Raw genomic sequence first — 26,918 nt, 5'->3', positions numbered from 1 at the left:
TGACAGAGTAACCCATCCTTTCTTGAGACTAAAATCTGAAATATCTCAAGCCTCGTCTGCATATAAAACACTTAGCTTGGTTGGCAGGCCCCTTTAGGAAACATGAGGGCATTTACAGTGCAACCGTTGTTGGGAAGATGAGTTTAATTCAGTCCTCTCCTCTCATCTGAGACCCCAGGAAGAAAGGTGGGACCTCAGTGCTATTTCTTATCCTCCAAGTAGCCTCAGCATCTCTTAGTCTTTTTAGTATCTCATTTGTTAGAATTTGAATGTAGCTTGGACTGATTTAAATCCTAGCACATACTTTGTGATGTTCGAAGTCCTCCAAGTTTGTACATTGCCCACAAAGTTCTTCCATGTCTTTGTCCTAAAATTGTTTCTTATAAATTTGCAGCCAGGGGAGTTCTTCATTCTGATCACTTTAACTGGGTGGCTAGTACTTGTGGGTCTGTGACAACTCGGGAGAAAAATGTAAGAGCAAATAAAGCGACCGGGGATGGAGAGGTTGCTAGGGAGGAATAAACCAGGATTCTGAGGGCACGGTTTTTCAGCAACACTCCACTTTCAGATCTTCATTGGGATAGAAAGTGCTGGGTCCCTTCATGTTCCATCTAAATTCCAACCAGCTCCCCTCCCGCACTCCCAGCGTCTAGTTCATACACTGCAAGGACGGGAATAGAACTCAGGTAGTGTTTTGGTTTATTTTAGTGTTGTCACAGTGACAGGAACCTCCAGAACAGGAACCTACTTCTTGCCGTCCTCTCTTCCTGGGACTCAGAGCCTCTAGGTCTTTCTTCTCCCCCTTTTAGGCCTTTCCTTGGCATGCTACAACATGGCTATGTGCTGCATTCATGGAAAGGGTGTTTATACACAGGTATCCAATGTCATTACCAGGTCCCACAGGGCGGGAGCTCTTGGCTTTCTGACAAACCAGTGGCACTTCACTGCCCCAGGGTAGCTGGCCACCTTTCTGGGTTTCTTCCCAATGGAATAGAACTGCCACCATTCAGCATGGCTACCCGCATCTGGTGTGGTCACCAATAGTTCTGTGAGCCATGAGAGCTTCCTTCTCAGAACAGTGCCCGGGCAATCTTGCGTCCTGTGGCCTTGATCCTGGGAAAGGAACCCCCTCCTCCCTCACTTGGGGGAGTTCCTGAGGCAGAGGGGCCGCTGGCAAGACCAGGGGTAGCGGTAGAGGACCTTCGCCGCTGCCGCAGGAGGAAGTCGTGTGAAGCTCTGTCCATAGCATAGAAGACATTGGCCGAGGGTGGGATGGTCAGCTCTGTAGGTTCAGAGAGGAGGCGTCAAGCTCAAACACAGTTGCTCCCCCAGTAACCACCTGGATGTAGAAGCATTCCCACTGATGGGCACCACTCTCCCCCCACGTCTCCTCTGACCTCGCTCCCCTGGTAGCAGCTGCACTAGCTCATACTCCGAAGCCACTGCAGAATCACGATTGTTTTTCTTAAGGACACGACTGATGATACTTGGAGCCTTGTCCTGGCTTGTCACCTGGCAGGACAGGAAACCAAAAGAGCAATAAATTGACCAGAATGACCTCTGATGCCCATCCTTCCAATCCCAGCCACTGATCTCCCAACCAAAAAAGGTTACCCGTGTTCAATACATTTTTTTTTTGAGAGAGAGTGGAAGGGAGGGGGAGAGGGAGAGACATCGATGTGAGAGAGACACATTGATTAGCTGCCTCCTGCACGTGCCCCAACTGGGGCTGGGGATCGAATCTGCAACCCAGGTACGTGCCCTTGATCAAGAATCGAACCCCTGACCCTTTGGTGCTAAGACCAATGCTCTAACCCAGTGGTTCCCAACCTGGGGCACACGCCCCACAGGGGGGCAATTCGAGAAGGAGTTATCAACAGTGACTTTTTTGCATTTCTTATGGTTCTAGGGGCCTCATATACAGTATATAAATACATATTGTGACATACTTATGCATTTCAGTTCTCTATTATGTTTTGAAACTGCCATGTTTTCATATCACTTCATATTTTTTAACAGTTTCTTAGTGATTTCTTCCTCAGTACTTCAGCTATCCTTTCGTTCTTTTATTTTTCTCTTTCATGGATGCTATATTCTTTGGAAGCTTGTTTAGACCAAGTTAATGGCTTTTTAGGCTTCCTCCACATGACTAGGAGTTCACTTTTTGAATAATAGGAATTGTATGTCACGGGGGAGGGGGCATCAGGATTTAGAGATGCGTAGGTGGGAACTGGCCAAAAAAAGGTTGGGAACCGCTGCTCTAACCACAGCCACTCCAATACTTCAGCGTGAACAGAGAAACCCAATGTGGTGGCCCTCTGTCCTCCACAGGCCAACTCACGTGCCCAGTGAGATAGGGCTGCTCCCCGGTGGGGAAAACTGCTGTTTGTTCTAAAAATCTTGCCAAAACCGGTTTGGCTCAGTGGATAGAGCGTCGGCCTGCGGACCGAGGGGTCCCGGCTTCGATTCCGGTCAAGGGCATGTACCTGGGTTGCGGACACGTCCCCAGTGGAGGATGTGCAGGAGGCGGCTGATCGATGTTTCTCTCTCGTCGATGTTTCTAACTCTATCTCTCTCCCTTCCTCTCTGTAAAAAATCAATAAAATATATTTAAAAAAAAAAAAAGAAAAGCCAATGTTATAAAAAAAAAAAAAATCTAATAGGCCACCAAAAGTTCAGGCGCCGCAGCTAACAAGGCTTTAAAATAAAACGGTCAGAATTAGAACTACAATCATCCTCCCATTTGGGTTCAAACCTAAGACTATGATCCCACAAAGCACCATCCTCACCCCCACCTCCCAGCCCACGGCCCCTCACCAAGATGCTCTTGTAGACACTGCCGTCTTCCCCCAGCTCCATCTGGACTCGGATGATTCGACAATCGGAAGCCCCTGGCCCAGAGCCCCCTCCCCCAGATGCAGGCCCTCTGGAGGCCCCTTCTGCACCCCCACTGAGTGGGGTACCACAGGAAGCTGAACGGCGGTGACCTCGAGAAGGCCTAGGAGAGGATGCTGGGGGGGACAGCTGGCTGGGGCCAGCTGGACTCTGTAGGGATGGAGTGCTTTCCAGGGCAGAGTCCAGAGATGACACAGATGGCCACTTCATGTGCTGGGGGCAAACAACATGAGGGACTGGTGTGAGGCAGGGAGATCAAGGAAGAAACATTCACAAGAGTCAGGGTCAGTGTTGAGGTCAGAGGTCAGGAGCAAAGCTCACCTGGGCCAGACGGGTCAACAGAGGAGCAGGGTTTCCAGGCACCTCATCTCCCCCAACATTGGGCCGGTCCCAGGAGACAAGCGGGGTGGGACCCCCAACAGAGCCAAGAACCCTGGAGTGGCAGGAGGTTGGGAGGGTCAGAGGAAGAAGGCCAGTCCCCAAGAGACTCCCCCCAGCCACGACCCCCTCACTCTGTCCACTGCGAGATGACCAGCGTGGGCCGAAGCACTCGGGGGGCAGGAGGGTCACCAGTACCAGGTGGCTCCACCTCACAGGACACTCGATGGCTGGGGAGAGGGGCAATGGGCAGAGGTCAGGATGTGACACATGATCCCCATACCCTGCCTGAGCCCTGAAGTCCTAACCTCACCCAGCAAGTCACCTCTGGGCCTCTGTCAGTGGCCGGAGCCCCTGTAACCACTGCTGGATGTCGGGGTCGGGTCGGAGGTCATAGCCACGACATTCATTCTGGAGCCGCCGCAGCTCAGAAAGGACAGCAAACTCCTAGGAAGGGACCCCCAGACTGTAGGAGCCAAAACTCCGGGGTCCCGACTTCCCTCCTTCCTTCTCCCCTTCCTGGAACGAGGGATATCTAGCACCCAGCCCAAGCACCCCTCACCTTCCTCCGCTTGTCAAAATTGATGTATCCATTCTGCAAGAGCAAGGGGGTGGGGTGAGCGTCCCACCCTGTCAGAGAGACCACGCCCCTCCCAAACACAGGCACCTCTGGCCGCCCCCCACCTCTCTGACACGCCCCCATCTGTCATTCCCTAAGCACCTTTCCTTACCCTCTAAATTGAGTATCTCAGATTAGAAACTTTCCACTTTACAGAAAAGGAAATTAGAGCTCAGAGAGAATTAGGAACTTGCCCGAAGTTCCAGTATTCAATCATTTAACAAAGTCTGTGTCTGCTTAAATTCCAGGCATGTTCTCAGCACTGGCCAAGGATTAATTCATTTAACCTTCACAACAGATGTAGACACTGTCACTAGTTTCCCATTTGCAGGTCACTCGGGCACAACAAGGCGACGCAGCTCGCCAAAGCAACAGAACCAGAACCCTGGCGCTCGGGCCCGAGCCCTGGTGCGGCCTCAGCACCTTCCTGGAGGGAGGTCTGTCTGACCCTGAAACCCTGGTTCTAGATCCCACTGAACACACCACTGACCTCAAGCTCATCCTTGGAGGCTGCATCCAGCATCACCAGGTCCTTCAAAAAGGTGCCAAGGTATGGGACCACACCCTGTGGCGGAGGTCAGAGTCAGGCACCCTTGCCACTGACCTGAGGGCTCCCGCCCTTGTACTCCCCCACCCTATGCCTCAGAGTACAAAGTGAATTGTCCTCACCCTGCTGTGCCTTTTCCCACCCCTCTGACTGCACCCCCCCCACACACTCCTTCCTCCTTCACAACCACCCGCAGCACTCACCCCACCCCGGGAGCCAGACTTCAGGGCCTTCCTGGAATTCGGCTCCAGAGAGGGCTGCCCTTTCACCTCCTGGGGGTGACAGAACAAGGGAAATGAGGGTGGGGGAGGCGCAGGGATGGCGAGGAAGGCCAGGGAACGGGGCCTCACCCGCAGCAGCAGCTCCCGGCTCTGGGAATAATTATCCTCCTCAGAGAAAATCTGGCAGAGGCTGGAGAAGACCCTGAGGCTGTCCCTGGGGGAAGGAGGGCAGCAGGTTGAGGGCCAGCGGGGTAGCACCCTCTCCCAGCCCTCAGCCCAGCCCAGTGCCCCATCCTCCCCACCTGGCTGCTTCCCCCCAGGCTGCCCGAAGCCTGTGGATGGGGCTGGACTGCAGGGCCGACACCACAGCATAAACTGAAGAGAAGTTTCGGAGCAGACGGCACTCCTGTGGGGTCACAGAGGGAGGCCTCAGCTGTGGGATCTCTCTCCACACCATGGTCCCCAACAGGGCCAATCTCCTCTCTTACCTCTGCCACACGGATCCACTTCTCCAGAAGCCGGGCCCTCTGGGGCGGACGGAGTGGCCGTATGGTCACCTCCCCCGGGTCCTCTCCAGTCGAGATAGCCCCCAGGACAGAGCTGACCACTGCCCCTGCCACCTTGTTGAACTGTGTGACAGTAGCTCGCACAGATGGGCAGAGGTGGGAATGTCCCGGCCGGTCTCTGTGACCCCACAGGCCCCCCAGGCACTGAGAGGGAACGAGATTGAGAAACAGCTCCTGTGGGGAAGAGGTCAGAGGTTACAGTTCATCGTCAAGAGAGCCAGCCTTCCAATATTAGGGGTGTGAGGATCTCAGGTGGCCAAGGGACCCAAAGGGACACAGGATTTGAAGGGTAACAACCAAGGGGAAAGGGGGAAGGTCAAAACTGGGTGGACAGAGGAGGTTGGGAAGGGTTGGAAGCAAGGAAAGGATCTGGAGTCGGGGAAAGGTTAGTAAGGGGCACGGGCATGGGGGTCACAGGTCAGGGTCTCACCGCATCTAGCAGGGTCAGCTGTTCGGCCAAGTGGTCAGCGAGGAACACCAGGACATCCGTGGGGTCAGCAGGGGGATCGCCGGGGAGGGCCAGGGGCTTAGGAAGGTCGGGGGCCTGGGGGTCCACCCGGGACCTGAGGTTGCGGATGAGGTCAGCGCTGCCCCCCCCAACACCCTCCCCTGCTGCATACCCTGTCCGAAGCAAGAAGCTCTCAAGCCGGTCAAGCTGACCCTTGACCTCAGAGCCAAAATCCTCAGGGTGAGAGGCCAGCCAGGTTGACAGCACAGAGATGGCTACCCTGGGAGAAGGAGGATCAGCCAGGGGTCAGATGTCAAGCTGCAGCTTGGGCAGAGGGGACTTTGAGGCCAAGAACTAGGGGTTACTCACCCTTTTGTCCTCTCTAGTTCATCAGCAGGATGAGATTCAAGGGCTTCCAGCCTGGGGAAAGGAAGAGATCCCGTCTCTATTTTTCCCCAAACCCCCAGTGGCTTTGACTGTTTTGGTAGGATATTCTGCTTTAGAAAGTCCAACACCTCTAAGACCCTTGGTCCCTTACGACCCTGACCTGTCAGCCATGAGCCCTAGCAGAGCAGGCGTGGAGGTGAAGGCCCGGTGGGTGGCCAGGAGGGTTGCTGTGAAGGTCACATCAGCCCCTGATGTCCGGACATCCAGCAGGTGTCTGACCAGAGCCTCCAGGGTGCCAGCTCGGAGTCTTCGCGAGGAACGCGGGGGAGGTGTGGGGGCCTGGGGGAGAGAGAGCCTGTCAGTGCCCTTCTTCAACTGCCCTAAGTTTCTGGGGGAGGCCCCAGGCCCAGGCGGTACCCCAGGCTCACTGTACTAAGATTCAGAGAAGGCAAAAGATTGACCAGTCACACAGCAGAGTCCAGGCCTCCAGCCCAACCTAGCACTCTGGCCAGAAAGTTGGCCCTTCTGGGGGTCATGGGCCAGAGGTGAGAAGCCAAAGTTATGATCTCACCAAGGGATCAAGGGACCGATACTGGCGGCTTGTGACAGTAAAGGTGGCTCCATCCTCCTCCTCATCCCGGACAGACACGGGGGCCTGCAGGAGTAAGGAAGGCAGGTCAGACCGCCCTCCTCACCCACTGCCCCAGCCCTCACCCAGGCCCTACGCCTCCCTCTGACCCCTCACCTGTGAGGGCGGGCGATAGTACCATCGAGTGCGAGAGGCTGGGGGGGCTGGTGACCCCAGGTCTCCCCCACTGGGGCCCAAACAGCCCCACCCAAACCGTCTCAGGGCCCGGTGGAGTCGAGGGGTTTGCGGTGGGGGAGCAGGTGGAGTGCAGGAACCCTGATCCTGGAGACCACCGTAGCCCCTTCCCCCCAGAGCTGAACCCCAGCCCAGCAGAGAAGCAGGGTGCAAAGCGCAGGAGGGGAACTGAGAGCCAGAAAGCCAGACAGAGCCCTTGAGACGCTGAGGCCTCAGTCACAGGCACAGCCGCGCGCTCCGCCCTCCCCCAAGGACCTGGCCGAGCCCGAAGTTAGTCTCTCCCCTCAGCCCCCTTCCCCCTGGAGACCCCCCCAAGGTGGCGGCTCTCATCCCAGCACAGGAAGGAGAAGGGGAAGTGGGGATGATGGGGGCGGTAGACTCTTGAGTCACGTGGCTACAGCCCCTCCCCCAACCGATCCCGAAAAACCAGCCCTGCCAGTCACTGCCCTGGCTCAGCCCTGGACCCTGATCCAGAGCCTCCGGGCCCCAAGTCCAACGTCTGGCCCCTCGGGAGGCCTTACCCGGCTCCCGGGCACCACTCCGCCCCGGGGGAGGGCAGGCGGCTCCCCGGCTCAGCCCGGGACCGTCCCTCCAAGATCCAAAAACCTGGGTTTCCCGCCTCCACCCAGCGCCAGGCGGAGAGGGGGAGGGGTCACGAAATCGAAGGGCTCCCTCCCCAATCCCAGCGTCCAGGAGCCGGTTACCGTGGAAACAAACCCCTCCCCGCCAAACACACCCGGAGGGAGACCGGGACCAAAACTCGGCGCCCAGAGAGGCCGACACGCCGGCCGAGGCGGAGGCCCGGGCCCGCGGGACCAGGGCCGGTTCCTGCGGGCGGGCCCGCGTCCGGCCACGGAGAACCCCAGGGACGCCGGGCTCCCGCGGCGGGGGACGCGCAGACCGCGGGCGGAGCGGAAATCACCGAGGCCGGGAGGGGAAACTCCGGGCAGAGGCGGCGAGAGGAAGGGGGAGCCTCCGGTAGCCCCCACTCCCACCGCCCGCACCTCACCTCGTCCTCCTCCTCCTCCTCGTCCTCCTGCCCCTCGCCCGCGCCCCGGCCACTGGGGGCCCCCCCCTCTTCGGGGTCTCGGCTCCGGAAGCTGCTCAGCACCACTCCCCCGGGGGGGCTCGTGTCCCACAGCAGCCGCAGGGGCCGCGGGAGCATGGCCGAGGCGTCAGCAGGGTCGGGCCATGGGGGCGCCTGGGGAGACAGGAGCGGCGGCGGTCAGCGGGCGGCGGGAGCGGCCGGGCCGGGCGCGCCGGGGGTGAGGGGTCACAGGGCGGAACAGGCCGGGTCGCCGGGGGCCCTGGCTCTGACCTGCTCGGCGGGGTGGGGGCCGCGCGGGTCCGGGCCGCAGCTCCCGTCGGTCTCCGGTCCCCGGCCGAGTCCCCTCCCCGGCCTTTCCGCACCCCTGTCCCCCGCCCTCCCGCCCTTTCCGCTCTCCGCTACGCCCGCCCGCTCCGAGCGCAGGAGCCAAAAAGGGAAGGAAGTGAGGACTGGAGCCAGGGCCGCGGGCGAGGGGAGCGCTGGGCGCCGGGGGCCGGGACCGGGAGCCCGGCCCGTCCGCAGCCCCGCGCCCCCTCTCCAGTCCCGGCCCGGGACTCGGGCCGCGTCGCCCTCACAGGATGGGGTGGTTTCCCGCCTCCAGCCCGGGGCTCAGGCGGACGATTCCCGCGGGGCGCGTCAGGCGGCGGGACCGTTACTCCACCCCGCGGGACCGCGCTCCCCGCCGCCCACGCGGGCAGCGGCCGCAGTCCACGCCGGGGTTTCCCGAGAGCCCGCGGGGCGGAGCCGGAAGCCGTCCCTCCGCTGCCAGGGGCGCGCGGCGCTTCCGGCGGGCGGGCGGCCGGGACCTCCGCCTTGGCCGCGGGGAACCTGCCGCGCGGGGCGTCCGACCCCAGGGGTTCCGCAGGGGGCTGGGCGCTGTGGGGAGGCCGCAGTCACTGGACCGGACACAGGTGGTGAGGGAACAGCTTTATTCCACCCGATCAGACCCAAGCCCAGCCGCCGCCGCCTGCGGCCAGGGGTTCGGCCCGGCGAGCTTCCCAATATTTAGGGCGAAAAGAACACTCATGTGCCGAGCGCCCTCCAGTGGGCGCAGGGCCAAGGGGGAAACAGCAGCGGGCAGGAGCGGACAGACCACGGACGGCTGACCCACGGCCGTGGAGATGGCACCTGGGGAAGGCGGTCTCCGGGGAGGAGCAGGCTGACTGGTCCGGGTTCGCAGAGAAAGCGGGGTGGACCCGGCAGAGGGAGCAGAGCCCCGGGACCGAGGGGGTGGATAGGACAGGACAGTCCAAGCACAGGTCCTCAGGCGCGGGCCTGTCCCAGAGGTCCCTGAGGCTACACAAGGCATACGAAGTTAAAACTACTTTCATCATAATGCTACGATGTTATTTGCCTTTTCTAACTCAAAATTGTACTGTGGAGCCCTGGCCGGCCGCTCAGTGGTTAGAGCATTGGCCCGAGGACTGAAGGGCCGCAGGTTCCATTCGGGTCAGGGCCGGGTCCCTCTGCTGGAGGGTGATCAGTCCCTGGTAGGTGGGGGTGGGGGTGGGGGTGGGTGCAGGAGTCAACCAATGATGTTTCTGTCTCTACCTCTCCCTTCTATGGGAGAAAATCAATGGGAGAAAATATTCTCTGGTGAGGATTAAGAAAAAAAGTGGAGTTTCCCAAAAACTACATGATGTGTATTTTACATCGCCTTCAAACCTAATGGGATGTGCCTGTGTATTATTCTGGGTTTGGTGTGTTGTTGTTTTTTTAAATATGGAACGCTTCATGAATTTGCTTGTCATCCTTGCTCAGGGGCCATGCCAATCTTCTCTGTATCGTTCCAATTTTAGTATATGTGCTGCCGAAGCAAGCACTGTATTCTTCTGTTTTAAACTTTCCTCAGTTTTTAAAAATTTAATTTTTTTGATTTCAGAGAAGAAGAGATAAACATAAATGATGAGAGAGTCATTGATCGGCTGCCTCCTGCACGCCCCACACTGAGGATCGAGCCCACAACCGTGGCATGTGCTCTGACCAGGAATGGAACCATGACCTCCAGGTTCATAGGTTGAAGCTCAACCACTGAGCCACACCAGCCGGGCTAAACTTGCCTGTTTTAAGTTCTATTATGACAAATGTCTGTAGTTTGTAACCCACATAAGCAAAAGCTCTTTAGAGTCCTTGATAATTTTTAAGAGGTCCTGAGACTAAAAATTGTGAGAAACCACTGCCCTAGCACTCTAAGAAGGTGAATGCCACGGATTTGTGACTGTGAAAAAAACACACCAAAAAAACAACAACTTTCCAGCCACTCAGTGGAGAGATTGAAAGCAGGAGCAGGTGACAGGTGATGGTGGCTTCCCCAGATGATGAGTGCCTTCACTGTGATTTCTGGAAAAGAAGTAAAAATAAGGTGAGGAATTCAGAGTTTTAGAAATCCAGGTGAGGTGCTCATGCATGTCTCACCCAGAGATAAAGGAACCATCATGGCAGAGGGGGGAGGAAAATGGAGCTAAATTCCGTCTCCTGCCTGGCAGACACTGTGCCAACTGCCTGCGCCCGCATCTTCCAGAAGAGATGCACGCTCTCCTCTGATCCTCCCAACAGCCCCTGAAGGTCCGCTGTCCATCGCAGTAGCCACCACCACCACGTGTCTATTGAGCATTTGAAACATGGCGAGCCAGCATTGAGATTTGCTGACAGTTTAAAATAAACACCTGTTTTTGAAGACTTAGGACAGTAAAAAACACTAGAATTTCTTAAACTGATTACATGTTGTAAAAATACTTTGGATATACCAGATGGAATAAAGTGTCTTATTAATTTTACCTGTTTCTTTTTATCTTTCTGGATGAAAAATATGGAAAGTAGCCTCAGTAGCCTGAATTCCTAACTGGGCAGGTCATGGTGGGTAGTCACACCGCAGGCATATAACTTCTTCAGTATATGGCTGATCTTTGCCTTGAGCCAGCCCTGTCCTTGCTTTTGTGCATCTAGGTCAACACACCTTTGAAATAGTAACCGCCGTCTAGAAAGCACATAAGCTCCCTTCACTATCCTGTAATCCGATCCCACCTTGCTTTCCCCCACCTTCCTGGAATCTTCCTTACGTTCCCTCCTTAATTCCAAATGCATAAAAGCTGCTGCACACTGTCATTTGGAGGAGCATTTGAGACCTTGCTTCCGGACAATTGTCAGTTTGGTTCAAATTAACTCTACAGCCCTGGTTGGGTAGCTCAGTTGGTTAGAGCATCATCCTGATATGCCAAAGTTGCCGGCTCAATTTCTGGTCAAGACACATACAAGAATCAACCAATGAATGCTTAAATAAGTACAACAACAAATCGATGTTTCTCTCCATCTTTCTCTACATCCTAATTTTTAAGAAATTAGTTTTAAGATTTAAAAAAAATTCTCTACAGGTTTGAACATTTTTTATGTCAACACTTTTTTTAAAAAGATTTTTTAAAAAATATATTTTATTGATTTTTTACAGAGAGAGAGGGAGAGGGAAAGAGAGTTAGAAACATTGATGAGGGAGAAACATCAATCAGCTGCCTCCTGCACACTCCCCACTGGGAATGTGCCCCCAACCAAGGTACATGCCCTTGACCAGAATTGAACCTGGGACCCTTCAGTCCACAGGCCGATGTTCTATCCACTGAGCCAAACGGTTAGGGCATGTCAACACCTTTTAATATGACTACTAGATTATTTAAGTTTGCATGTGGCTTGCATTGTATTTCTATTGGACAGCATTGCCTAAATTATTTTTTTATCCCTACACCCAAGGAAACAGATAACTGAGATGCTGGTTAAGTAGCATGTTCAAGACGGCAGGATTTCACCCAGGTCTGTGTGAATTCCAAGGCCAGTTCTGCCCACCATGCCAGCAGCCTCCCTCCGTGGGTGAGGAGTTGGGGGAAGGGAATGGAATGAGAAGGGAAAAATTAGGCAAAGGTGGAGCGCTTTTACCTTCTCCTTTGACTTCTTGGAAGTAGACAGGTAGACAGCTGTGGAGAGATGGAGAAGGGATGGGATGACGGAGAGGTAAGGAAAGGTGTGCGGCTTCTGGGAGTAAGAGGGAATGACTTTCCGGGCGGCTCACACTCACCTGCCCAGCACAGCACCTTGAGGAGCCCTAGGAGTAGGAAGGCGGACAGGAAGAGGCCGATGCCATCCTCCAGGGAGGGTCCAGAGCGACCTGGCAGGAGGGATGAGAGTGAGCTCCAAGCATCTTCCCAGCACCCCACCCCTCTCAATCCCCTTGGCTCTTACCTGCCACCTCCAAAGTGACTTCAGCGCTGCGCCCCAAGGGGGGCAGGCTGGGGTGGTGGACGCGGCAGGCATAGCGGGCGCCATGCTGAGCGGAGGTGATGGGGGCCGGCTGCAGGAGCCCCGAGAGGCTGACGGAGCCATCCGAGTGGTGGTGCAGGGCTGAGAGCCACTGGTGCCCCTTGGCCTCCTGAACGCTGCCGTTGGGGCCTCGGAGTTCCCACTCCACCTCCAGGCCCGCAGCGGGGTAGAAGTGGGACACAAGGCAGACCAATTCTGGGGGTGCCTCCCCAGGGGCAGCCCATACAAGAGGTGCTGGCGTCAGGGACACTTTGGGGGGCTCTGGGATGAGAGTAGGAAGAGATCATGGGTTCCTCCCTCAGAAACCCTGTTTGCTCTCTGGCTTCCCTAAATCTAGGCGGGGGGGGGCACTTCTCCCAGGATGGTGATCCCCCCGTTTCCCCTTTGGTGTGTCACCTGACTTCTCATGTCAAAGCCCCGGTTCTCAGGGATCCCTACTCCCTCAGATTTTGGAACCTTCACTCCAAAGCCCCTCAGATTCCCAGGGACCCTCCACCCATTGCCTTTCTGACTTCCAATGACCTCAATATATTTCCCCCCGCTCACCCTGCATCCTCTTCTCCACTGTCCCTCCCTCTACCAGGGTGTCCCCCAATCCCAGTGCCCACCCTCTACCCATGGGGACCCCAACTCACTCTGCACAGCAAGCTCCAGAGTGACCTGCCCTTGCAGGTATGACAGGTGTACGGTGGCCATATAGGCGCCCTCCTGGCGGGGCTGCACTGCAGGTAGCCTGAGAGTTCCATTTCCAGTCCAGGGACCCCATGGCTCGTTATCATCCCAAGCGGCAAATGCCACCGCCCCATCTCGGGCAGCTGGCGTTTGCCCATCTAGCCCAGGAGTTGCAGCCAGGAGCAGGTGCCCCTTACCCTGGTGCTGGTGTCGCCACTCCAGCCCAAAGGGAGGGGGACCTGGGGCCAGAGATGCAGTGGCCTCTGGGGTGGGGGGCATGTAGGCAAAGCTCAAGTCCAGCAGAGCATCCTGTCCCAGTCGGACTCGAGTGGTAGGCGTGTGGGTGACGACAGTCAGCACGGCTGGGTAAGATGGGGAGAGGAGTGCGATGGAGAGGCATGAGGGAAAGGAGGAAAAAATAGAGAAATGGAGTTATAGGGATGACTCAACTCCAATTTACCCATCCCTCAGAAGACACCTCCTTTTCTGAGACTCACCATCTCCCCGCCCTCCCTGCAAATCGCCTTTACTCTGGGACTGGGTGGGACCCAGTGTGGCTGAAGGAAAGCCGAGAGGTCTAGAGAGGAATAGGGCAGGGCGTAAGGACAGCCCTTGCAGGCTGCTCTGAGCACAGCCCACTTGAGGGGGTTGGGGGGAGGAGGGGGGAGACGGACAGCGGGATCTGAGTGCACTTCTGACAGCCTGAGTCAGTCCAGGCTCCATGGACCACCCATAAAGACCCGCAGGCCTTTCTAGGTAAAGACTATGATGAATAAGGAATCATGACTTGATTCTATGGAGCTACACAGAGTGCTTGCTGACTGGAAGGTTCTGGTATGGCCTAGACCTGAACACAGACCTCTGTGCTCTACTGAAGCAGCTGTCCTGATTAAGTACCTAGAGCAGTGATGGCGAACCTATGACACGCGTGTCAGAGGTGACACGCAAACTCATTTTTTTGGTTGATTTTTCTTTGTTAAATGGCATTTAAATATATAAAATAAATATAAAAAAATATACATCTTTGTTTTACTATGGTTGCAAATATCAAAAAATTTCTATATGTGACATGGCACCAGAGTTAAGTTAGGGTTTTTCAAAATGCTGACACGCCGAGCTCAAAAGGTTCGCCATCACTGCCCTAGAGCCTGGCTGCCCGGTTAAGCCCAACTCTGAAGCTATCGATGTGGCCTTGGGCCGGTTACGTCCCTTTTCCATGGCTCTGCTTCCTAATCTCCTAAATAAAGGTAATGATGATGATGCTAGTACCTATTTCATGGAGTTTGTACAGAGGCTTCAATTATTTAATCCCCTTGCTACCCATATTTATTCATTTCCTGATTCTGGGCAACAAAGAACTATACATGAAAGGCAGCACAGTGCCTGGAACACAGCAAGTCTACAGCGTTTGCTGAGATTACCCTCAACCACCTGCCAGGCTCAACAGGGCCCAAAGAGGCATCTCTGCCACATTCCCCCCTGCTCCAGTGCCCATCTTCCCTGCCTTAATGAATGATCGACACTTGGAGTCACAAGATTCCTTCCTCTCATTCATTCAACTAATATTTATTGAGCAGCAAGGATAGAGGACAGACTGGTGAACAAGATGGGCAGCCCCTGCCCTCAAATTGCTTACAGTTTAACACGGGAGACAGATGAGCAAATTGCCAAATCTAACATGCTATGTGCTGTCCCCAAGAGGCCCTAGTTTTATCCCCCAAACAGATCTCCTATCTATGCCTAACTCAAGTTCTCATCAACATACATTTGGACAATTACAATAGCCTCCTCTCTGGCCTCTGTATCCTCAGTCTTGCCTTCAATTCAACCCCTGCACGGTAGCCACAAGTCACTTGCTTGGTCAAAAGTCCCAGCTACCTTGGAAACCAACAACTAAAGGCATGGGCTGGAGCTAGATGGCCCCGGTTCAGTTTCTAGCCCTGCTTCTTACAAGCTGTGTGTAAGTTACCTAATTGCTCTGTCTCAGACTTCTTCACCTGTTACTGGGGATAACATCAGTATGTAGTTCCTATGGCTGCTGGGAGGAATAAGTGACCTTACGCCTATAAAGTGCTTAGAACAGGGCCTGACATATAGGAAATGCTTGATAAATGTTAGCTGTTACTATTTCCATTACTATCATGAACTGGGTATCTAGGGAAAATTAGCTAATCTATATTTTCCTCATTAGTCCAATGATCTGATCCTTGCCTACCTTTTGTAAGAATCAAGTGAAATAACAGGTTCTTGGGAAAAATGGTGAGCGTGCTCACACCCCCCGCCCCCCCCCCAATTCTGATGGTTCACTATCACCTATGAAGCCCAGCTTTTTTTTTTTTTTTTCGCTTAAAGTATTTACAAAGGGTATTAATAAGTGTCCTTCCCCCCCCCCGCCCTTGACAAGCCCCTGCCCTCCCTTACCCCCCAGTGTCTTATGTCCATTAGTTATGGTTATATGGGTGCAGTGCATACAAGTCCTTCGGTTGATCTCTTACTCCCCTCCCTCCTGTCCCCCAACCCTCCCTTGAAGCCCAGCTTTCAGAGTAATTCAACCCCAACCTACCTTTCCAGGCTTCTCTTGCACCCTAAGAACCAACCACATAGAATCCCTTTAGAAACTCTAACTAGTAGAAACTCTAATCATTGGGAATTTTTTTTGCTTTGGTCATAAGGATCCTTCTGTTTCCAAGGTCCCGCCCCATTTCCTCCCAAACGTCTAAATAACTCCAAGTCCCTCAGGCCAGTTTCACTGCTACTTCCTCCCAAAAATGTCTGGGTCCTCCAGATAGAAGTAATATTTTTTTCTCTTGTGATTATCTGTATGTGGTTTTCAATTCTAGTTTCTGAGGCCTACAAGGTTAAACTTCTCTAACCTCATGGGATTGTTTTTGTTCAACAATACAAAAAGTAGACCATGTCACTTAGTTTATCAAAATCCAGAAGCATACTTTTGAACTGTTAAAAACAACCTACAGGATCAGTAACAAAACCTGTCCTGACCTGGCTAGAGTGTAGTTCCCATATGCCAAGGCTGCAGGTTCGATTCCCAGTCAGGACACATACAAGAGTCAACCAATGAGTACATGAATAAGTGGAACAAAATCAATGTTTTTCTCTCTCTCTCCCTCCCTTCCTCTTTCTCTCTAAAATCAATAAAAATGAAATAAAAGAAATAACAAAACCTAGAGGTTTCACAGTTTAACCCTTAATCTAACAGTGCTCTTTGGTAAGGGTTATCCTATATAATAAAAGCCGGAATGACTGGTTGCTATGATGCACACTGACCACCAGGGGGAAGACACTCAACGCAGGAGCTGCCCCATGGTGGTCAGTGCGCTCCTACAGGGGGAGTGCTGCTCAGCCAGAAGCTGGGTTCATGGCTGGTGAGCGCAGCAGCAGTGGAGAGAGCCTCTCCTGCCTTCGCTGCAGGTGGGCGGTAAGGAGCGAGGGGTCCCAGACTGCGAGAGCCCCAGACTGTGAGAAGGATGTCTGACTGCCGGCTTAGGCGGACATCCCCCAAGGAGTCCTGAACTGTGAGAGGGTGCAGGCCAGGCTGAGGGAACCCCCCCCCCAGGTGCATGAATCTTGTGCACGGGGCCTCTACTTTAAGCAATATTAGCCCTGCAGCACACAAACTAATCTCTGTAACAATACAAGTGTAAATATAGCAGGGCCAGAACAGTAAGAAAATTTCTATTTTTGCAGCTTGTATAGGTTTTTGCTTTTCTGAATTTTTTCTTTCGTCTTTTTCTTGCTTTTCTGTTTTATAAAATTAAATGGTAACAACTATTATAAAGTACTTGAGGCCTGGTGCACGGATTTGTGCACCCGTGGGGTCCCTCAGCCTGGCCTGTGCCTTCCCGAAATCTGGGACCCCTAGGGGGATGTTAGACTGCTGGTTTCAGCCTGATCCTCGGGGGTTGGGCCATAACTGGTAGTTCACCATCCCCTGAGGGATGTAGTAGTACTTGAAGTAGCAGGTGGCCAGGGAGGTGCCCGGGCCAGGCACCACCCTCTCACCCTGGCCCCACTGAGCCTGCTGCTGTGCTCTGTAGCGTGTTGCCATGGAGGCAGGAGAGGCTCATGCCACAGTAGCCGTGCTGACCAGCGGTTAGCCCAGCGTCTGGTGCCCATAAGTCAGCTGAGCAGTGCTCCTGCTGTGGGAGTGCACTGACCACCAGGGGGAAGCTCCTGCTTTGAGTGTCTGCCCCTTGGTGGTCAGTGCACATCATAGTAACCGGTCAAACAGCTGTTCAGTTGCTTAGGCTTTTATATATACACTAGAGGCCCAGTGCATGAATTCGTGCACCAGTGGGATCCCTTGGCCTAGCCTGCAGGATCGGGCTGAAACCGGCACTCCAGCATCCCCCAAGCGGTCCTGGATTTCGAGAGGGTGCAGGCCAGGCCGAGGAACCCCACCAGTGCACAATCAGGGCTGGGGAGGGGCACAGGAGGTAGGCCAGCCTGGGAGGGACCACAGGAGGGCTCCAGGGCGTGTCCAGCCCATCTTGCTTAGTCCTGATCAGCCGGACCCCAGCAGCAAGCTAACTTACTGGTTGGAGCGTCTGCCCCCGGTGGTCAGTGCATGTCATAGTGAGCAGTTGGCGTCCTTAGCATATCATTAGCATATTACGCTTCGAATGGTTGAACGGCCAACCAGACACTTAGCATATTAGGCTTTTATTATATAGGATAGAATAGATTACTGAAAAAAACTTAAACTCAAATCTAATTAAGCCTCTAGATCTAACTACCAATTTTATAGTAAATATGGAGAAAAAGGAACAAGGGAAAATCACCCAATGAGTAAACAATTGGCCAAATACAGAATGTGGGAAATTCTATAGAACAAAGGACAAACCAATAGCATTTAAAACTGGGTGAGGGGAGGCAAATTTAAAAGAGATTTAACAGACAAAACTGTAGCCCTGGCTGGGTCCCTCAGTTGGTTAGAACGTTGTCTGGTACACCAAAAGGTGGTGGTGGGCGGGGGGGGGGGGGGGGGGGGGTTCGATTCCCAGTCAGGACATATACCCAGGTTGTGGGTTCAATCCCCCATCGGCATGTACATGAAGCAACTGATCGATGTTTCTCACATCGATGTTTCTCTCTCTCCCCCTTCCTTTTTCTAGAATCAATGAAAAACATATCCTCCAATGAGGATTTTAAAAAAAGAGAGACAAAACTGTTATGGACTGAATGTCTGTGGTCTCCCTCCTCCCCAAATTTGTATATTGAAGTTTTGACCTGAAATACGACTATATTTGGAGATGGGAGCTATGAGGAGGTGAGAAAGTTTAATTATCTCATAAATGTAGAGCCCAGTCTGATAGAGCTGGTGTCCTTGTAAGAAGAGAAATACCGGAGATGTCTCTCTCCTCCTGTGATGACACAGCCATAAGGGCCAGCTCTCACCAGACACCAACCTTGCTAGCACCTTGATCTTCGACTCCTAGCCTCCAGAACTGTGAGAAAATAAATTCCTGCAGTTTCAGTCACTGGTCTATGATATTTTGTTATGGCAGCCAGAGCAGATACAGCCACCAAATATAACATATGGACCTGCTTTTTATTCTGATTTGAGCAAACAAACAAACCCGTAAAATAACATCACTGAAACAAGTGGGAAAATTTTAATATGGGCTAGGAATTAAATGTTATTAAGGAATTATTGTTTGTTTTGTTAAGTATGATCATGGTATTGTGGTGTTTCTTAAAATATGATTTCATTGATTTGAGAGGAAGGGATAGGGAAAGAGAGTTAGAAATACTGATGAGAAACACCAATGGGTTGCCTCACCACCCCCAACAGATCAAGCCTGAAACTCGGGCATGTGCCCCCACCGGGAATCGAACTGGCAACTTCACCTCAACCAACTAAGCCACATCAGTGGCTGGGCTGTGGTTTGTTTTTGTGGGGGTTTTTTGTGTGTGTGTAGTTTTTAAATATATATATATATATATATTATTTCAGAGAGGAAGGGAGAGGGAGAGACAGAAACATCCATGATGGGAATCACTGATTGGCTGCCTCTGCCCCCTCCGTGCCCCCCACCCCCCCCAATGGGGATAGAGCCCACAAGGAAACCCGGGCATGTGCCCTGACTTGGGAATTTAACTGTGACTTCCTGGTTCATCGGTCAACGCTCAACCACTGAGCCACGCCAGTCAGGCTATGGTTTGTTTTTTAAAGTCCTTACTTAATAAAGATGCTTTCTCTACTCAGTCGTAAAAAAAGAAGGAAATTTTACCCTTTGCAATAGCATGGGTTTGTAGGGTGCGGCTAAAGGGTTAAGTCTCGGACTGACCTGTTGGCAAAGCCACAAACAAGTCACAGCTTAGAGGGCACAGCCCTCTTAGCATAATTAGGCTTGACCTTATCACACTCCCTAGATCTTATCTGGGAAGCTAATGGGCTGAGGGAGATGCAGCAAGTGCTGCCAAAACAAGTGAAACTCAAAGAACACTGTAACTATGGTGACCACTACCTTGTTTACTCTGGCTATAAAATAAAGGCTCAGCTTGCCTCTGGATCTCTCTCTGTGGTCTCAGCCAGGCACAGGAAGATCCATAGACCCAGCTTATTTCTTTGTCTGTCATTTCTTCATCCTTCACCACCCTCACTTAGGCTTTTGAACCCTTGGCTGAGCTGGCTCGGCACATGGGTAGACCTGAAGAGTATTATGCTAAGTAAAATAAGCCAGTTAGAGAAAGACAAGTACCATATGATTTCACTCATATATGGGATCTAATGAACAAAATGAGCTAACAACCAAAACAGAGACAAACTCATAGATAGAGAGCAGGCTGGGAGCTGGGGTGGGAGTGGGTTTCTGGTGGGTGTGGAAGGATTGAGCAAAGAGGAAGAGAAAAAATTCATGGGGGAAAAAAGATACTTTCTGAATTACTTATGAGTAAAATATAATGCCTGGGATCTTCTTTAAAACACTTCAAAAAGAGAGAAGAATGCCCGGCTGGCATGGCTCAGTGGTTGAATATCAACCCAGGAACCAAGAGGTCGTGGGTTCGATTCCTGATCAGGGCACATGCCCAGTGTGCGGTGTGCAGGAGGCAGCCAATCAGTGATGTTTCTCTCTCATCAATGTTTCTATCTCTCTATCCCTCTCCTTTCCTCTCTCTCTCAAAATCAATTTTTTTTAAAAAGAGAGAAAAGTAGGTGGGAGGATAGGTTTTGATAAAACGTATTATCTGTACAAATAGCTGATGGGTATATAGGGGTTCATTATACCATTCTCTGTACTGTTGTGTATCTTTGAGATTTTTCCATAACAGTATTTTAGAAGAATGATGAGACTTAAGTATCATACAACGTATGCTAATAAAGTATATTTGTCAACAAACATTTTAAAGTATTTGATAACATGTATAAATGTATATTAGCAAAATTATCAATGACCTCTGACTCTGGTGGGAAGATTCCATGCCCTCCCCTCCTCACACACACACCCAGTTTGCTGGCTCCCTGGATCCCCCTGGCGGGAGGGGGGGGGGGTGACAAATCTGCCAAGAACCTTCTTGAGAACAGAATCTACATCATATCACTTTTGTAACCCTTACAGGGCCAGCCCAGAGATTCTGACTTAATCTGCCTGGAGTAGGACTCAGTATATTTTATCTTTTTAAAAATGGATTTGAGAGAGAGAGAGAGAGAGAGATTGGCTGCCTCCTATACACCGCACACTGGGCATGTGCCCTGATCAGGAATCTGTTGCCTCTCATACTCTCCTAAAGCACGAGAGGAATTGAATCCCCAACCTAGGTATGTACCTTGAACGGGAATTGAACCCGCCACCTCCTGGTGCATTGGACCAACTGAGCCACACAGGCCAGGGGGTGGTTCCAGTACTTTTCAGAAACTCCCAAGAGGATTCTTATTTGCAGCCTGTAGGAACTACTGGGCCCTAAATTTGTTCTTGGTGCTAATAAATATTTATAGAATCAGTGAATAAATTAACAAAGGGGCTCCCTTGATAGTCACAACAACGGAAAGGCAGATGGGAAACAGCGTACACATTTTACGGCTGAAAAAACAGACTGAGAGAAAAGGGCATCCCCGCCCCACTCCAGTGAAACCAGTAGTCTGGGAGACACTCCTCCACACTGGCGAGAGCCATGGTGCCCAGAGTGGGTGTGGGGAGCAAGAATGGAGTTGTGCTGAGTCCATTTCCCTGGTCCTGTGGGTGATTCTCATTCAGTGAGGCTGGTGGTGGGGAAGAGGTTCTGGGGAGGGAAGGTGCAGGCCTAGGTTGGGGTTGACCTGATGCTCAGGGTGTATTTTTTACATAAAATCGCACAAAACTGAGGGAAGCTTAGGACTCGACTCTTATCCTCCCCATTCCGCTGCAAGCCTGTGGAGCTCCTATATATCCCCGTCAGACCTTCCCTCTTCTTTTTTTTTTTTAAATATATTTTATTAATTTTTTACAGAGAGGAAGGGAGAGGGAGAGGGAAAGAGAGTTAGAAACATTGATGAGAGAGAAACATCGATCAGCTGCCTCCTGCACACTTCCTACTGGGGATGTGCCCGCAACCAAGGTACATGCCCTTGACCAGAATCGAACCTGGGACCCTTGAGTCCGCAGGCCGACGCTCTATCCACTGAGCCAAACTGGTCATGGCGACCTTCCCTCTTCTTGCTTTACCCTCCCCTACCATCTCCGAGCCCCAGCGAAGTAGTGGACCTCTGGGCCTCACCCCGAGCTGGCCGATGCTTGCAATGGGAACCGTCTGGTTTCCCGCTGTCCCTGCATCCACTCCAGCACACCGTTTGGTGACTACAGAGCCTGCGCATCCCCAGGTGCCATAGGGAAGGGGCTGTCAGAAAGGCCGACTTGCTTGAGCGCAAGAGCCCTCACTTCGCTGATGGCCGCAGCACACGGGTGGGGCTGGAGGCTGGTTTTTGACACAGTGTGAACCCCGCAAAGGTGGGGGTGCCTAGTGAGATAGAGATCTGGGAGGGAAGTTTCTGCTCCGAGGCCCTGGAAATCACGTGGCCTTACAACTGCCTTAAGGCCTGGTGCCTGGAAACCCCCGTCTCTCTCCAAAGCCCCGCCCCAAAACTCAGGGGTTTTTGTGTGAGTTTTGTTATTTCACTGGTCAGGGCTGGAAGACACAGCAGTGATAGTTTCCTTTCAGCCGACCCCACTCGCTTTACAAATAAGGAAACGACTCCTATTGGGGAAATGACTCGCTCAAGTCTACACAGCAGTGGCCGGCTGATCCGACCCTTAGAATCCACCCATGTAGCCCGCTTCCCCGCCCCGGCTACCTGTTGCCATGGTGATGACTGCAGGCTCCGGCTGAGACTCGGACTGCGGTAGCAGGAGGCTGGAGAGGCTGACGACCGGGCTGGACACACTGACCATGAACCAAGTCCCGTCCAGGGCCCGCGGGCAGCTCTGCTCCGGGGCCAGGCCCCTGACCCACTTGGCCGGGGCGGGGAGCGGGACGTAGCGGCTCATCTCGCAGTGCGGCGCGGGGGCGCTGGCGGGGTACCGCCTGAAGGCCGACTGCAGGGCGCCCGCAGGGTCTGCGAAGGCGGGGAGGGCAGAGGGGTCACTGCTGGGCAAGGGCTGGGGAGGGCCGTGTCCAGGGAACTTCAAATGCACAAACTACCCGGCAGGGAGCGATCCGCAGTAACCAGACTCATTTTACAGAGGAGGAGCCGAGCTCGAGGTCGCGCGAGCGGAGGCGGGGAGGTGGAGGCGAGTCCGGGAAGACTCACCGCGCACTTGGAGGTAGAGCTCGGGGTCCAGGTCCGGCCGGGGCGGCGGTGCCCCCGGGCCCTGGCGCAGCAGCAGCGCGGCCGGTCTCTTGGCCAGGCGGCCCCCGCCCGCGTCCTCCACGAGCCAGCACTCGATCACCGCCGGTCCCGCCGAGACCGCGCTCGCCCAGCCTGGGTAAGAGGGGTGCGCTGAGGGGCGGCTCAGGAGGCAGGTGCCCCGATCTCTAGGGACTTGTAGGGGCGCGCGGCGGGGTCACCTCCCTTCGCTTCCCCCGCCCCCCACCCCCGTTCGGTTCCAGGGCAAAGAGGCGCGGGGCTCGCTCACCCAAAGCCACAGCGAGGAGTAGGGACAGGGGCTTCATGGCGCCGCGATCTCTTCAGCCCCAAGCCTCCAGTTCTCCTTTCACTTTCTCTTTCCGCCAACTGCCAGGGGAGGGCGGAGGAAATCCCCGCCCGGGGCGGGCGCGGGCGAGTGGGCTGCAGGTGCAGCCTTCGCGGGAGGGGAGGACGCCCGACGTCCGCTCCAGTGCTGGTCCGGGGTCCGCAGCCCCGCCCCCGGCCGCCGCACCTCTGAGCCGGAGCCCAGCCCAACCCTAGGCTCCTCCTCCCGCCTCCTCCCCGCAGAATCCACTTTCTCGAGAACCATTACCCCGCCTTCCCCTACCTGTGCCGGGTCCCCAGCAAACACATAGGGGTTGTGGGAAGCCAAGTGAAACGACCAATAAATATTTTAATCACCGTTTAAAAAAAATAAGATTTAAAATAAAAACCTTGTACTCCTACGACTCCCTCCCTCCCTGTCTCCACTCCCTCCCCAAAGAGAATAGAGTTGAGGGGCCCCAAGGAAAGGGACTGATTAGGGTAGATTTAAGGAGCACATCCTTGGGGGAGGGGTCTCGGACAAGGATGGGGCTCCAGGCCTGGTCCCCACAACACCGACTTAAGATACAGACTACAACCACCTGACCCTTGACCCTGGGACTCCAGGAAGCTCAACAGGCGCCCTCTCCCTCCCCCCACCACGTGCGCCCTGTTCTGGAGCCGGGCTTCGGTGCGCCCTACGGGAGAGGAAGGGCTGAATTTCCGGATATTGGAGGGGGAGGGGCTGAGTGGGACGGGGTGGTGATGGCGCCATGTGGCGCCCCCTGCAGAATATATACAAGTCCGTACGATGAGGAAGACAGTAATAGCAGTGGGAGAGCACCGGGGCGCTCCGGCTCGTGCTCCGTTTCCTGCCGTGAAAACTGCCCCCGTAGCCCGCTCCTTTAGTTTGCTCCTCCACCCCCACTGAAGCCCATCTCCACTTTGTGAGCGCCCGGTGGGGACCAGACCCCACGGCCCAACGGGGGCGTGGCCCCACTCCCCTCGTCGATGTTGCCCGCGCCCACCCCGGGGGACTCTCTCTTGGGCGGCAAGGCTGGCCCTGTGGGTCCCGGTCCAGCCCCGCCCCCGCCCCCACCCCCACCCCCACCCAGGCGGTGCCGGCGCTCACAATGTCCACGGTGGCGCATGAAGCTGTCCCGCCACATGAACTTCTTGGCGCAGACGCCGCACTCGTAGGGCTTGAGGCCTGTGTGTGTCTTCATGTGCTCGGTCAGGTGGTGCTTCATCTTGAACTTTTTGTTGCACACGGGGCAGTCAAAGGGCCGCAGGTTGAGGTGCATGTTCACGTGACGATCTCGCATGCTCTTGTGGGAGAAGGCCTTCCCGCAGTGGCACAGAAAGATCTTATTCCCGTCCCCGCTGCCTGTCCCTCCAGGGGTCCCACCAGCGCCACCCGGGACACCCAGGCTCCCTGTGGATGTGCCCCTCAGAGTCACAGCCCCGTGTTCAGCTTGGTTCCCTGGCGGCTGGCCTGGAGCCTGTGAGGAGGAGGAAGGCGATGGGAAGACTAGGATCTGGTTGCCCTGCACGTCTACAGGAAGCAGCGGCCGTGATGGGAGGGAGGGGGCATAGGAGGAAGGGGTGGGCCTCCCTGAATCATCAAGCTCTGCCCCAGGACCCCCACCCTCATAGGGGCCAAAGTCATTGGAGGACTCACAGAAATTGACCTGCTCCTCTCCCTTGCCTGGAGGCTCAGTCAGGGTCCGGACATCACTTATGCTAAGGGTGGCCTCGGGTCCTCCCCCTGCTGAAACCCCCGACCCTCCCCCTAGCTCCTCTTCTTCATCATCCTCACAGGTCAAAACCAGGTCTTCCTCCTCCTCCTCTTCCAGATCTTGGTCTTGGGAAACCAGGGGCGCTGATGCTGGGCAGCTTCCACCCCGCTTTACATATATCCAGTGCTTCTGTGGCATGATGCTGGGGGGCGCATAGGTGGGCCGTCGGAGCCCCGCCCCAGGAACCATCGAACCCCTGCCGTCCCCACCATCATCGCACAGCTCATCTGCCTCCAGTAGCAGCTTCCCAGAGGTAGTGCTCCCACTGCCAACCACAGGGGCTGGGAATACAGGGCCACCTCCTCGACGCTCCCCGCTGCCCACTGCAGAAGCCGCAAACACCTCTTGGGAGGAAGATGAGAAATCAGTAGACTCTCGGGGGCTGAAGTAGTTGCTGCTGCTGGGGGATTGATTCTCACTGGCCCGACTGGAGGCATGGGAGCGCACAGAGCCCACGGTGGCAGAGGCCACAGTGGCCCCACTCCCTGATGGGACCCCAGCACCAGGGGCAGTGACTGAGGAGGCTGCAGCCGTGGTCACGGTGGTGGTGGCAGAGGCCCGACCCTCGCGAAGGAGTTCCGTGCATTTATCCACAATGTGCCACATTTGGAGCACAGAACCCACTGTGAGGAAGTTGACAATGTCAGCAGCGGCCATGCTGAGGCGACCAGTGTAAGCTGAAGCCAGGACAGTCTCGAAGGCGCCTGGGTCCATGACGCTGGGCAGTGAGATGGAGGTCATGCCCTTGAGTAGGACCTGGTCGTGGAAGTAAGGGGAGGAGGCAGCCAGGACAGCACGATGAGCTCTGAACTCCCGCCCCTGCACTCGGATGGACACATCGCAGAGCTGGCCCTGTAGTCGCTGCTGATTGAGGGACTCCAGGAGGGCACTGGTTACCTCCGGGAAGGACACGTGTACCACTGCAGCTGCAGGCAGGGGCAGTGGGGGCGGGGCCAGCGACAGAGGCACAGGGAGTGCTGCCCCACTTGGAGACAAAGGAGATGGCTCCATGGTGTGGAGGGTGGAGGGAGGTGGTACCCCCCCAGCCACAGGAACAAGGGAAGGAGGAGGGCGGCCGGGGGGGTCTCTGGAAAGAAAAAAAGAATGATAACACAATGAAACAGCCCTTTACAGTTTAAAAATATGTTCACACCCATTTTTTGAGTAACTCCCCACACAATGCTGTGAAGTTAGGTATTCCTCTCAACACCACTTGAAAGGTGAGGAAACTGAGGCTAAGAAATACCAAGAGATTATTCATGGCCACAGCCATCAAGTGGCAGCGCCAGCAAACTCAGTTGTCCTGACTCCAATTCAGTGCTTTCCTTGGAGGTTAGAGAAATAGGTACTCTATGGGAATGGGGTGCCTCCCCTTGGAATTTCCCATTTGCCAGAGAGCCTCTTTCCAAAATTTACCTTGTTGATGTTTTGCACCCTTTTCTTGGGAGGGGGGCAGGTCTGCTCCGTTACTGAAAAACACTCTCTCTCTGCAGTTCCCTTTAGGCAATGCTCCAGGCTCTTTCGAGGGTCACGCCCCTTTTGCCCCCCCACGTCGAGACCCGCCCCCCAGCCCATTCGGCCACGCCCCCTTCAGGACCCGCCCCTGTGGCCTTTTGGCCCCGCCCCTTGTATGCCCCCGCCCACACAGGGCCCCGCCCCCCTCTGCTCCGCCTCAATAGTTACTTTGACCGCCTCTCCCACCCGGAAGGCGCCCCTAAACCCTGCGCGTCTCCGCTTACCGGGCCGCGCGCCCCGGGGCCCCCCCGCCCCTCACTCGGCCGCCAGAGCCGCAGCTTGGGCCCCTCCCGCCGCCATCTTGCGCCGACTCCCTCCGCCTTCCGCCTCCGCTCCGCCTCCTGCCCGTTCGGCTTTAAAGGCACAGGCGGGCACCCTGCTCGTGTCGCTGGGCAATACTTAGCCGACTCAGTCACTTTTCCTTTAAACACAGTTACTTCATTACGTCTTAAAGGTACCAGGTCTCTCCCGCCGCTGAGGACTCACGACTTGGTTTGGCCGAAGCACTCGTTCTCCTTTAATTCTGTAAGCCTGCCTCTTCCCTTGGAGCTGTGGCCATTAGCGGGTTTGCGGGATCTAAACGCCCTAGA

At 54.6% G+C, this 26,918-nt stretch overlaps 3 protein-coding genes and 1 non-coding gene across 5 annotated transcripts; all 4 read right to left on the bottom strand.

Annotated features, from left to right (window-relative positions):
- Positions 1–682: 682 nt before the first annotated feature.
- On the bottom strand, positions 683–8,285 carry RGL2 (ral guanine nucleotide dissociation stimulator like 2). The gene is made up of 18 exons (XM_070418785.1): positions 8,203–8,285; positions 7,894–8,085; positions 6,633–6,716; positions 6,222–6,400; positions 6,044–6,094; positions 5,657–5,954; positions 5,149–5,400; positions 4,963–5,066; positions 4,790–4,874; positions 4,643–4,711; positions 4,383–4,457; positions 3,836–3,868; positions 3,599–3,720; positions 3,408–3,503; positions 3,217–3,328; positions 2,818–3,108; positions 1,398–1,512; positions 683–1,282 (listed from the first exon to the last, which is right to left on the bottom strand). Exons 2-18 carry the CDS (start codon positions 8,047–8,049, stop codon positions 1,071–1,073), a joined length of 2,334 nt encoding a protein of 777 aa, XP_070274886.1. The 5' UTR covers positions 8,050–8,085; positions 8,203–8,285; the 3' UTR covers positions 683–1,070.
- Positions 8,286–8,847: 562 nt separating this feature from the next.
- Positions 8,848–23,223, bottom strand: TAPBP (TAP binding protein). The gene is made up of 8 exons (XM_070418784.1): positions 22,980–23,223; positions 22,655–22,825; positions 22,199–22,459; positions 12,873–13,271; positions 12,160–12,498; positions 11,996–12,085; positions 11,857–11,894; positions 8,848–10,272 (listed from the first exon to the last, which is right to left on the bottom strand). Exons 1-8 carry the CDS (start codon positions 23,014–23,016, stop codon positions 10,261–10,263), a joined length of 1,347 nt encoding a protein of 448 aa, XP_070274885.1. The 5' UTR covers positions 23,017–23,223; the 3' UTR covers positions 8,848–10,260.
- On the bottom strand, positions 9,649–9,755 carry LOC139013433 (U6 spliceosomal RNA). Its single transcript, XR_011472066.1, has one exon. It is a non-coding gene; the product is annotated as a U6 spliceosomal RNA (small nuclear RNA).
- Positions 23,224–23,366: 143 nt separating the features above from the next.
- On the bottom strand, positions 23,367–26,636 carry ZBTB22 (zinc finger and BTB domain containing 22). 2 transcript variants are annotated; one of them, XM_070418783.1, is made up of 2 exons: positions 26,553–26,636; positions 23,367–25,900 (listed from the first exon to the last, which is right to left on the bottom strand). In XM_070418783.1, the coding sequence occupies exon 2, from the start codon at positions 25,822–25,824 to the stop codon at positions 23,920–23,922; it is 1,905 nt and encodes a 634-aa protein (XP_070274884.1). In that variant the 5' UTR covers positions 25,825–25,900; positions 26,553–26,636; the 3' UTR covers positions 23,367–23,919. The 2 variants fall into 2 exon arrangements, with proteins under 2 accessions (XP_070274884.1, XP_070274882.1); XM_070418781.1 differs by lacking the exon at positions 26,553–26,636 and adding an exon at positions 26,230–26,361.
- Positions 26,637–26,918: the final 282 nt, after the last annotated feature.

This window comes from Myotis yumanensis, unplaced genomic scaffold (genome assembly GCF_028538775.1).
Source record: "Myotis yumanensis isolate MYYU_CA2020_CCGP unplaced genomic scaffold, mMyoYum1.0.hap1 SCAF_6, whole genome shotgun sequence".
Lineage (NCBI taxonomy): Eukaryota > Metazoa > Chordata > Mammalia > Chiroptera > Vespertilionidae > Myotis > Myotis yumanensis.
This window is presented reverse-complemented; position numbering and strand designations above follow the sequence as displayed.

Excerpts from the sequence above, each read along its gene's own strand:
- ZBTB22 (XM_070418783.1), bottom strand. The coding sequence starts at position 25,824 with ATGGAGCCATCTCCTTTGTCTCCAAGTGGGGCAGCACTCCCTGTGCCT.
- TAPBP (XM_070418784.1), bottom strand. The coding sequence starts at position 23,016 with ATGAAGCCCCTGTCCCTACTCCTCGCTGTGGCTTTGG. Across the intron at positions 13,272-22,198 it reads AGTCATCACCATGGCAACAG|CCGTGCTGACTGTCGTCACC; the intron begins GTAGCCGGGGCG and ends CATCTTACCCAG. Across the intron at positions 11,895-11,995 it reads CAAGGTGCTGTGCTGGGCAG|CTGTCTACCTGTCTACTTCC; the intron begins GTGAGTGTGAGC and ends ATCTCTCCACAG.
- RGL2 (XM_070418785.1), bottom strand. The coding sequence starts at position 8,049 with ATGCTCCCGCGGCCCCTGCGGCTGCTGTGGGACACGAGCCCCCCCGGG. Across the intron at positions 5,955-6,043 it reads GAACTAGAGAGGACAAAAGG|GGTAGCCATCTCTGTGCTGT; the intron begins GTGAGTAACCCC and ends TCCTTCTCCCAG. Across the intron at positions 3,504-3,598 it reads CCACTGACAGAGGCCCAGAG|CCATCGAGTGTCCTGTGAGG; the intron begins GTGACTTGCTGG and ends CCCTCTCCCCAG.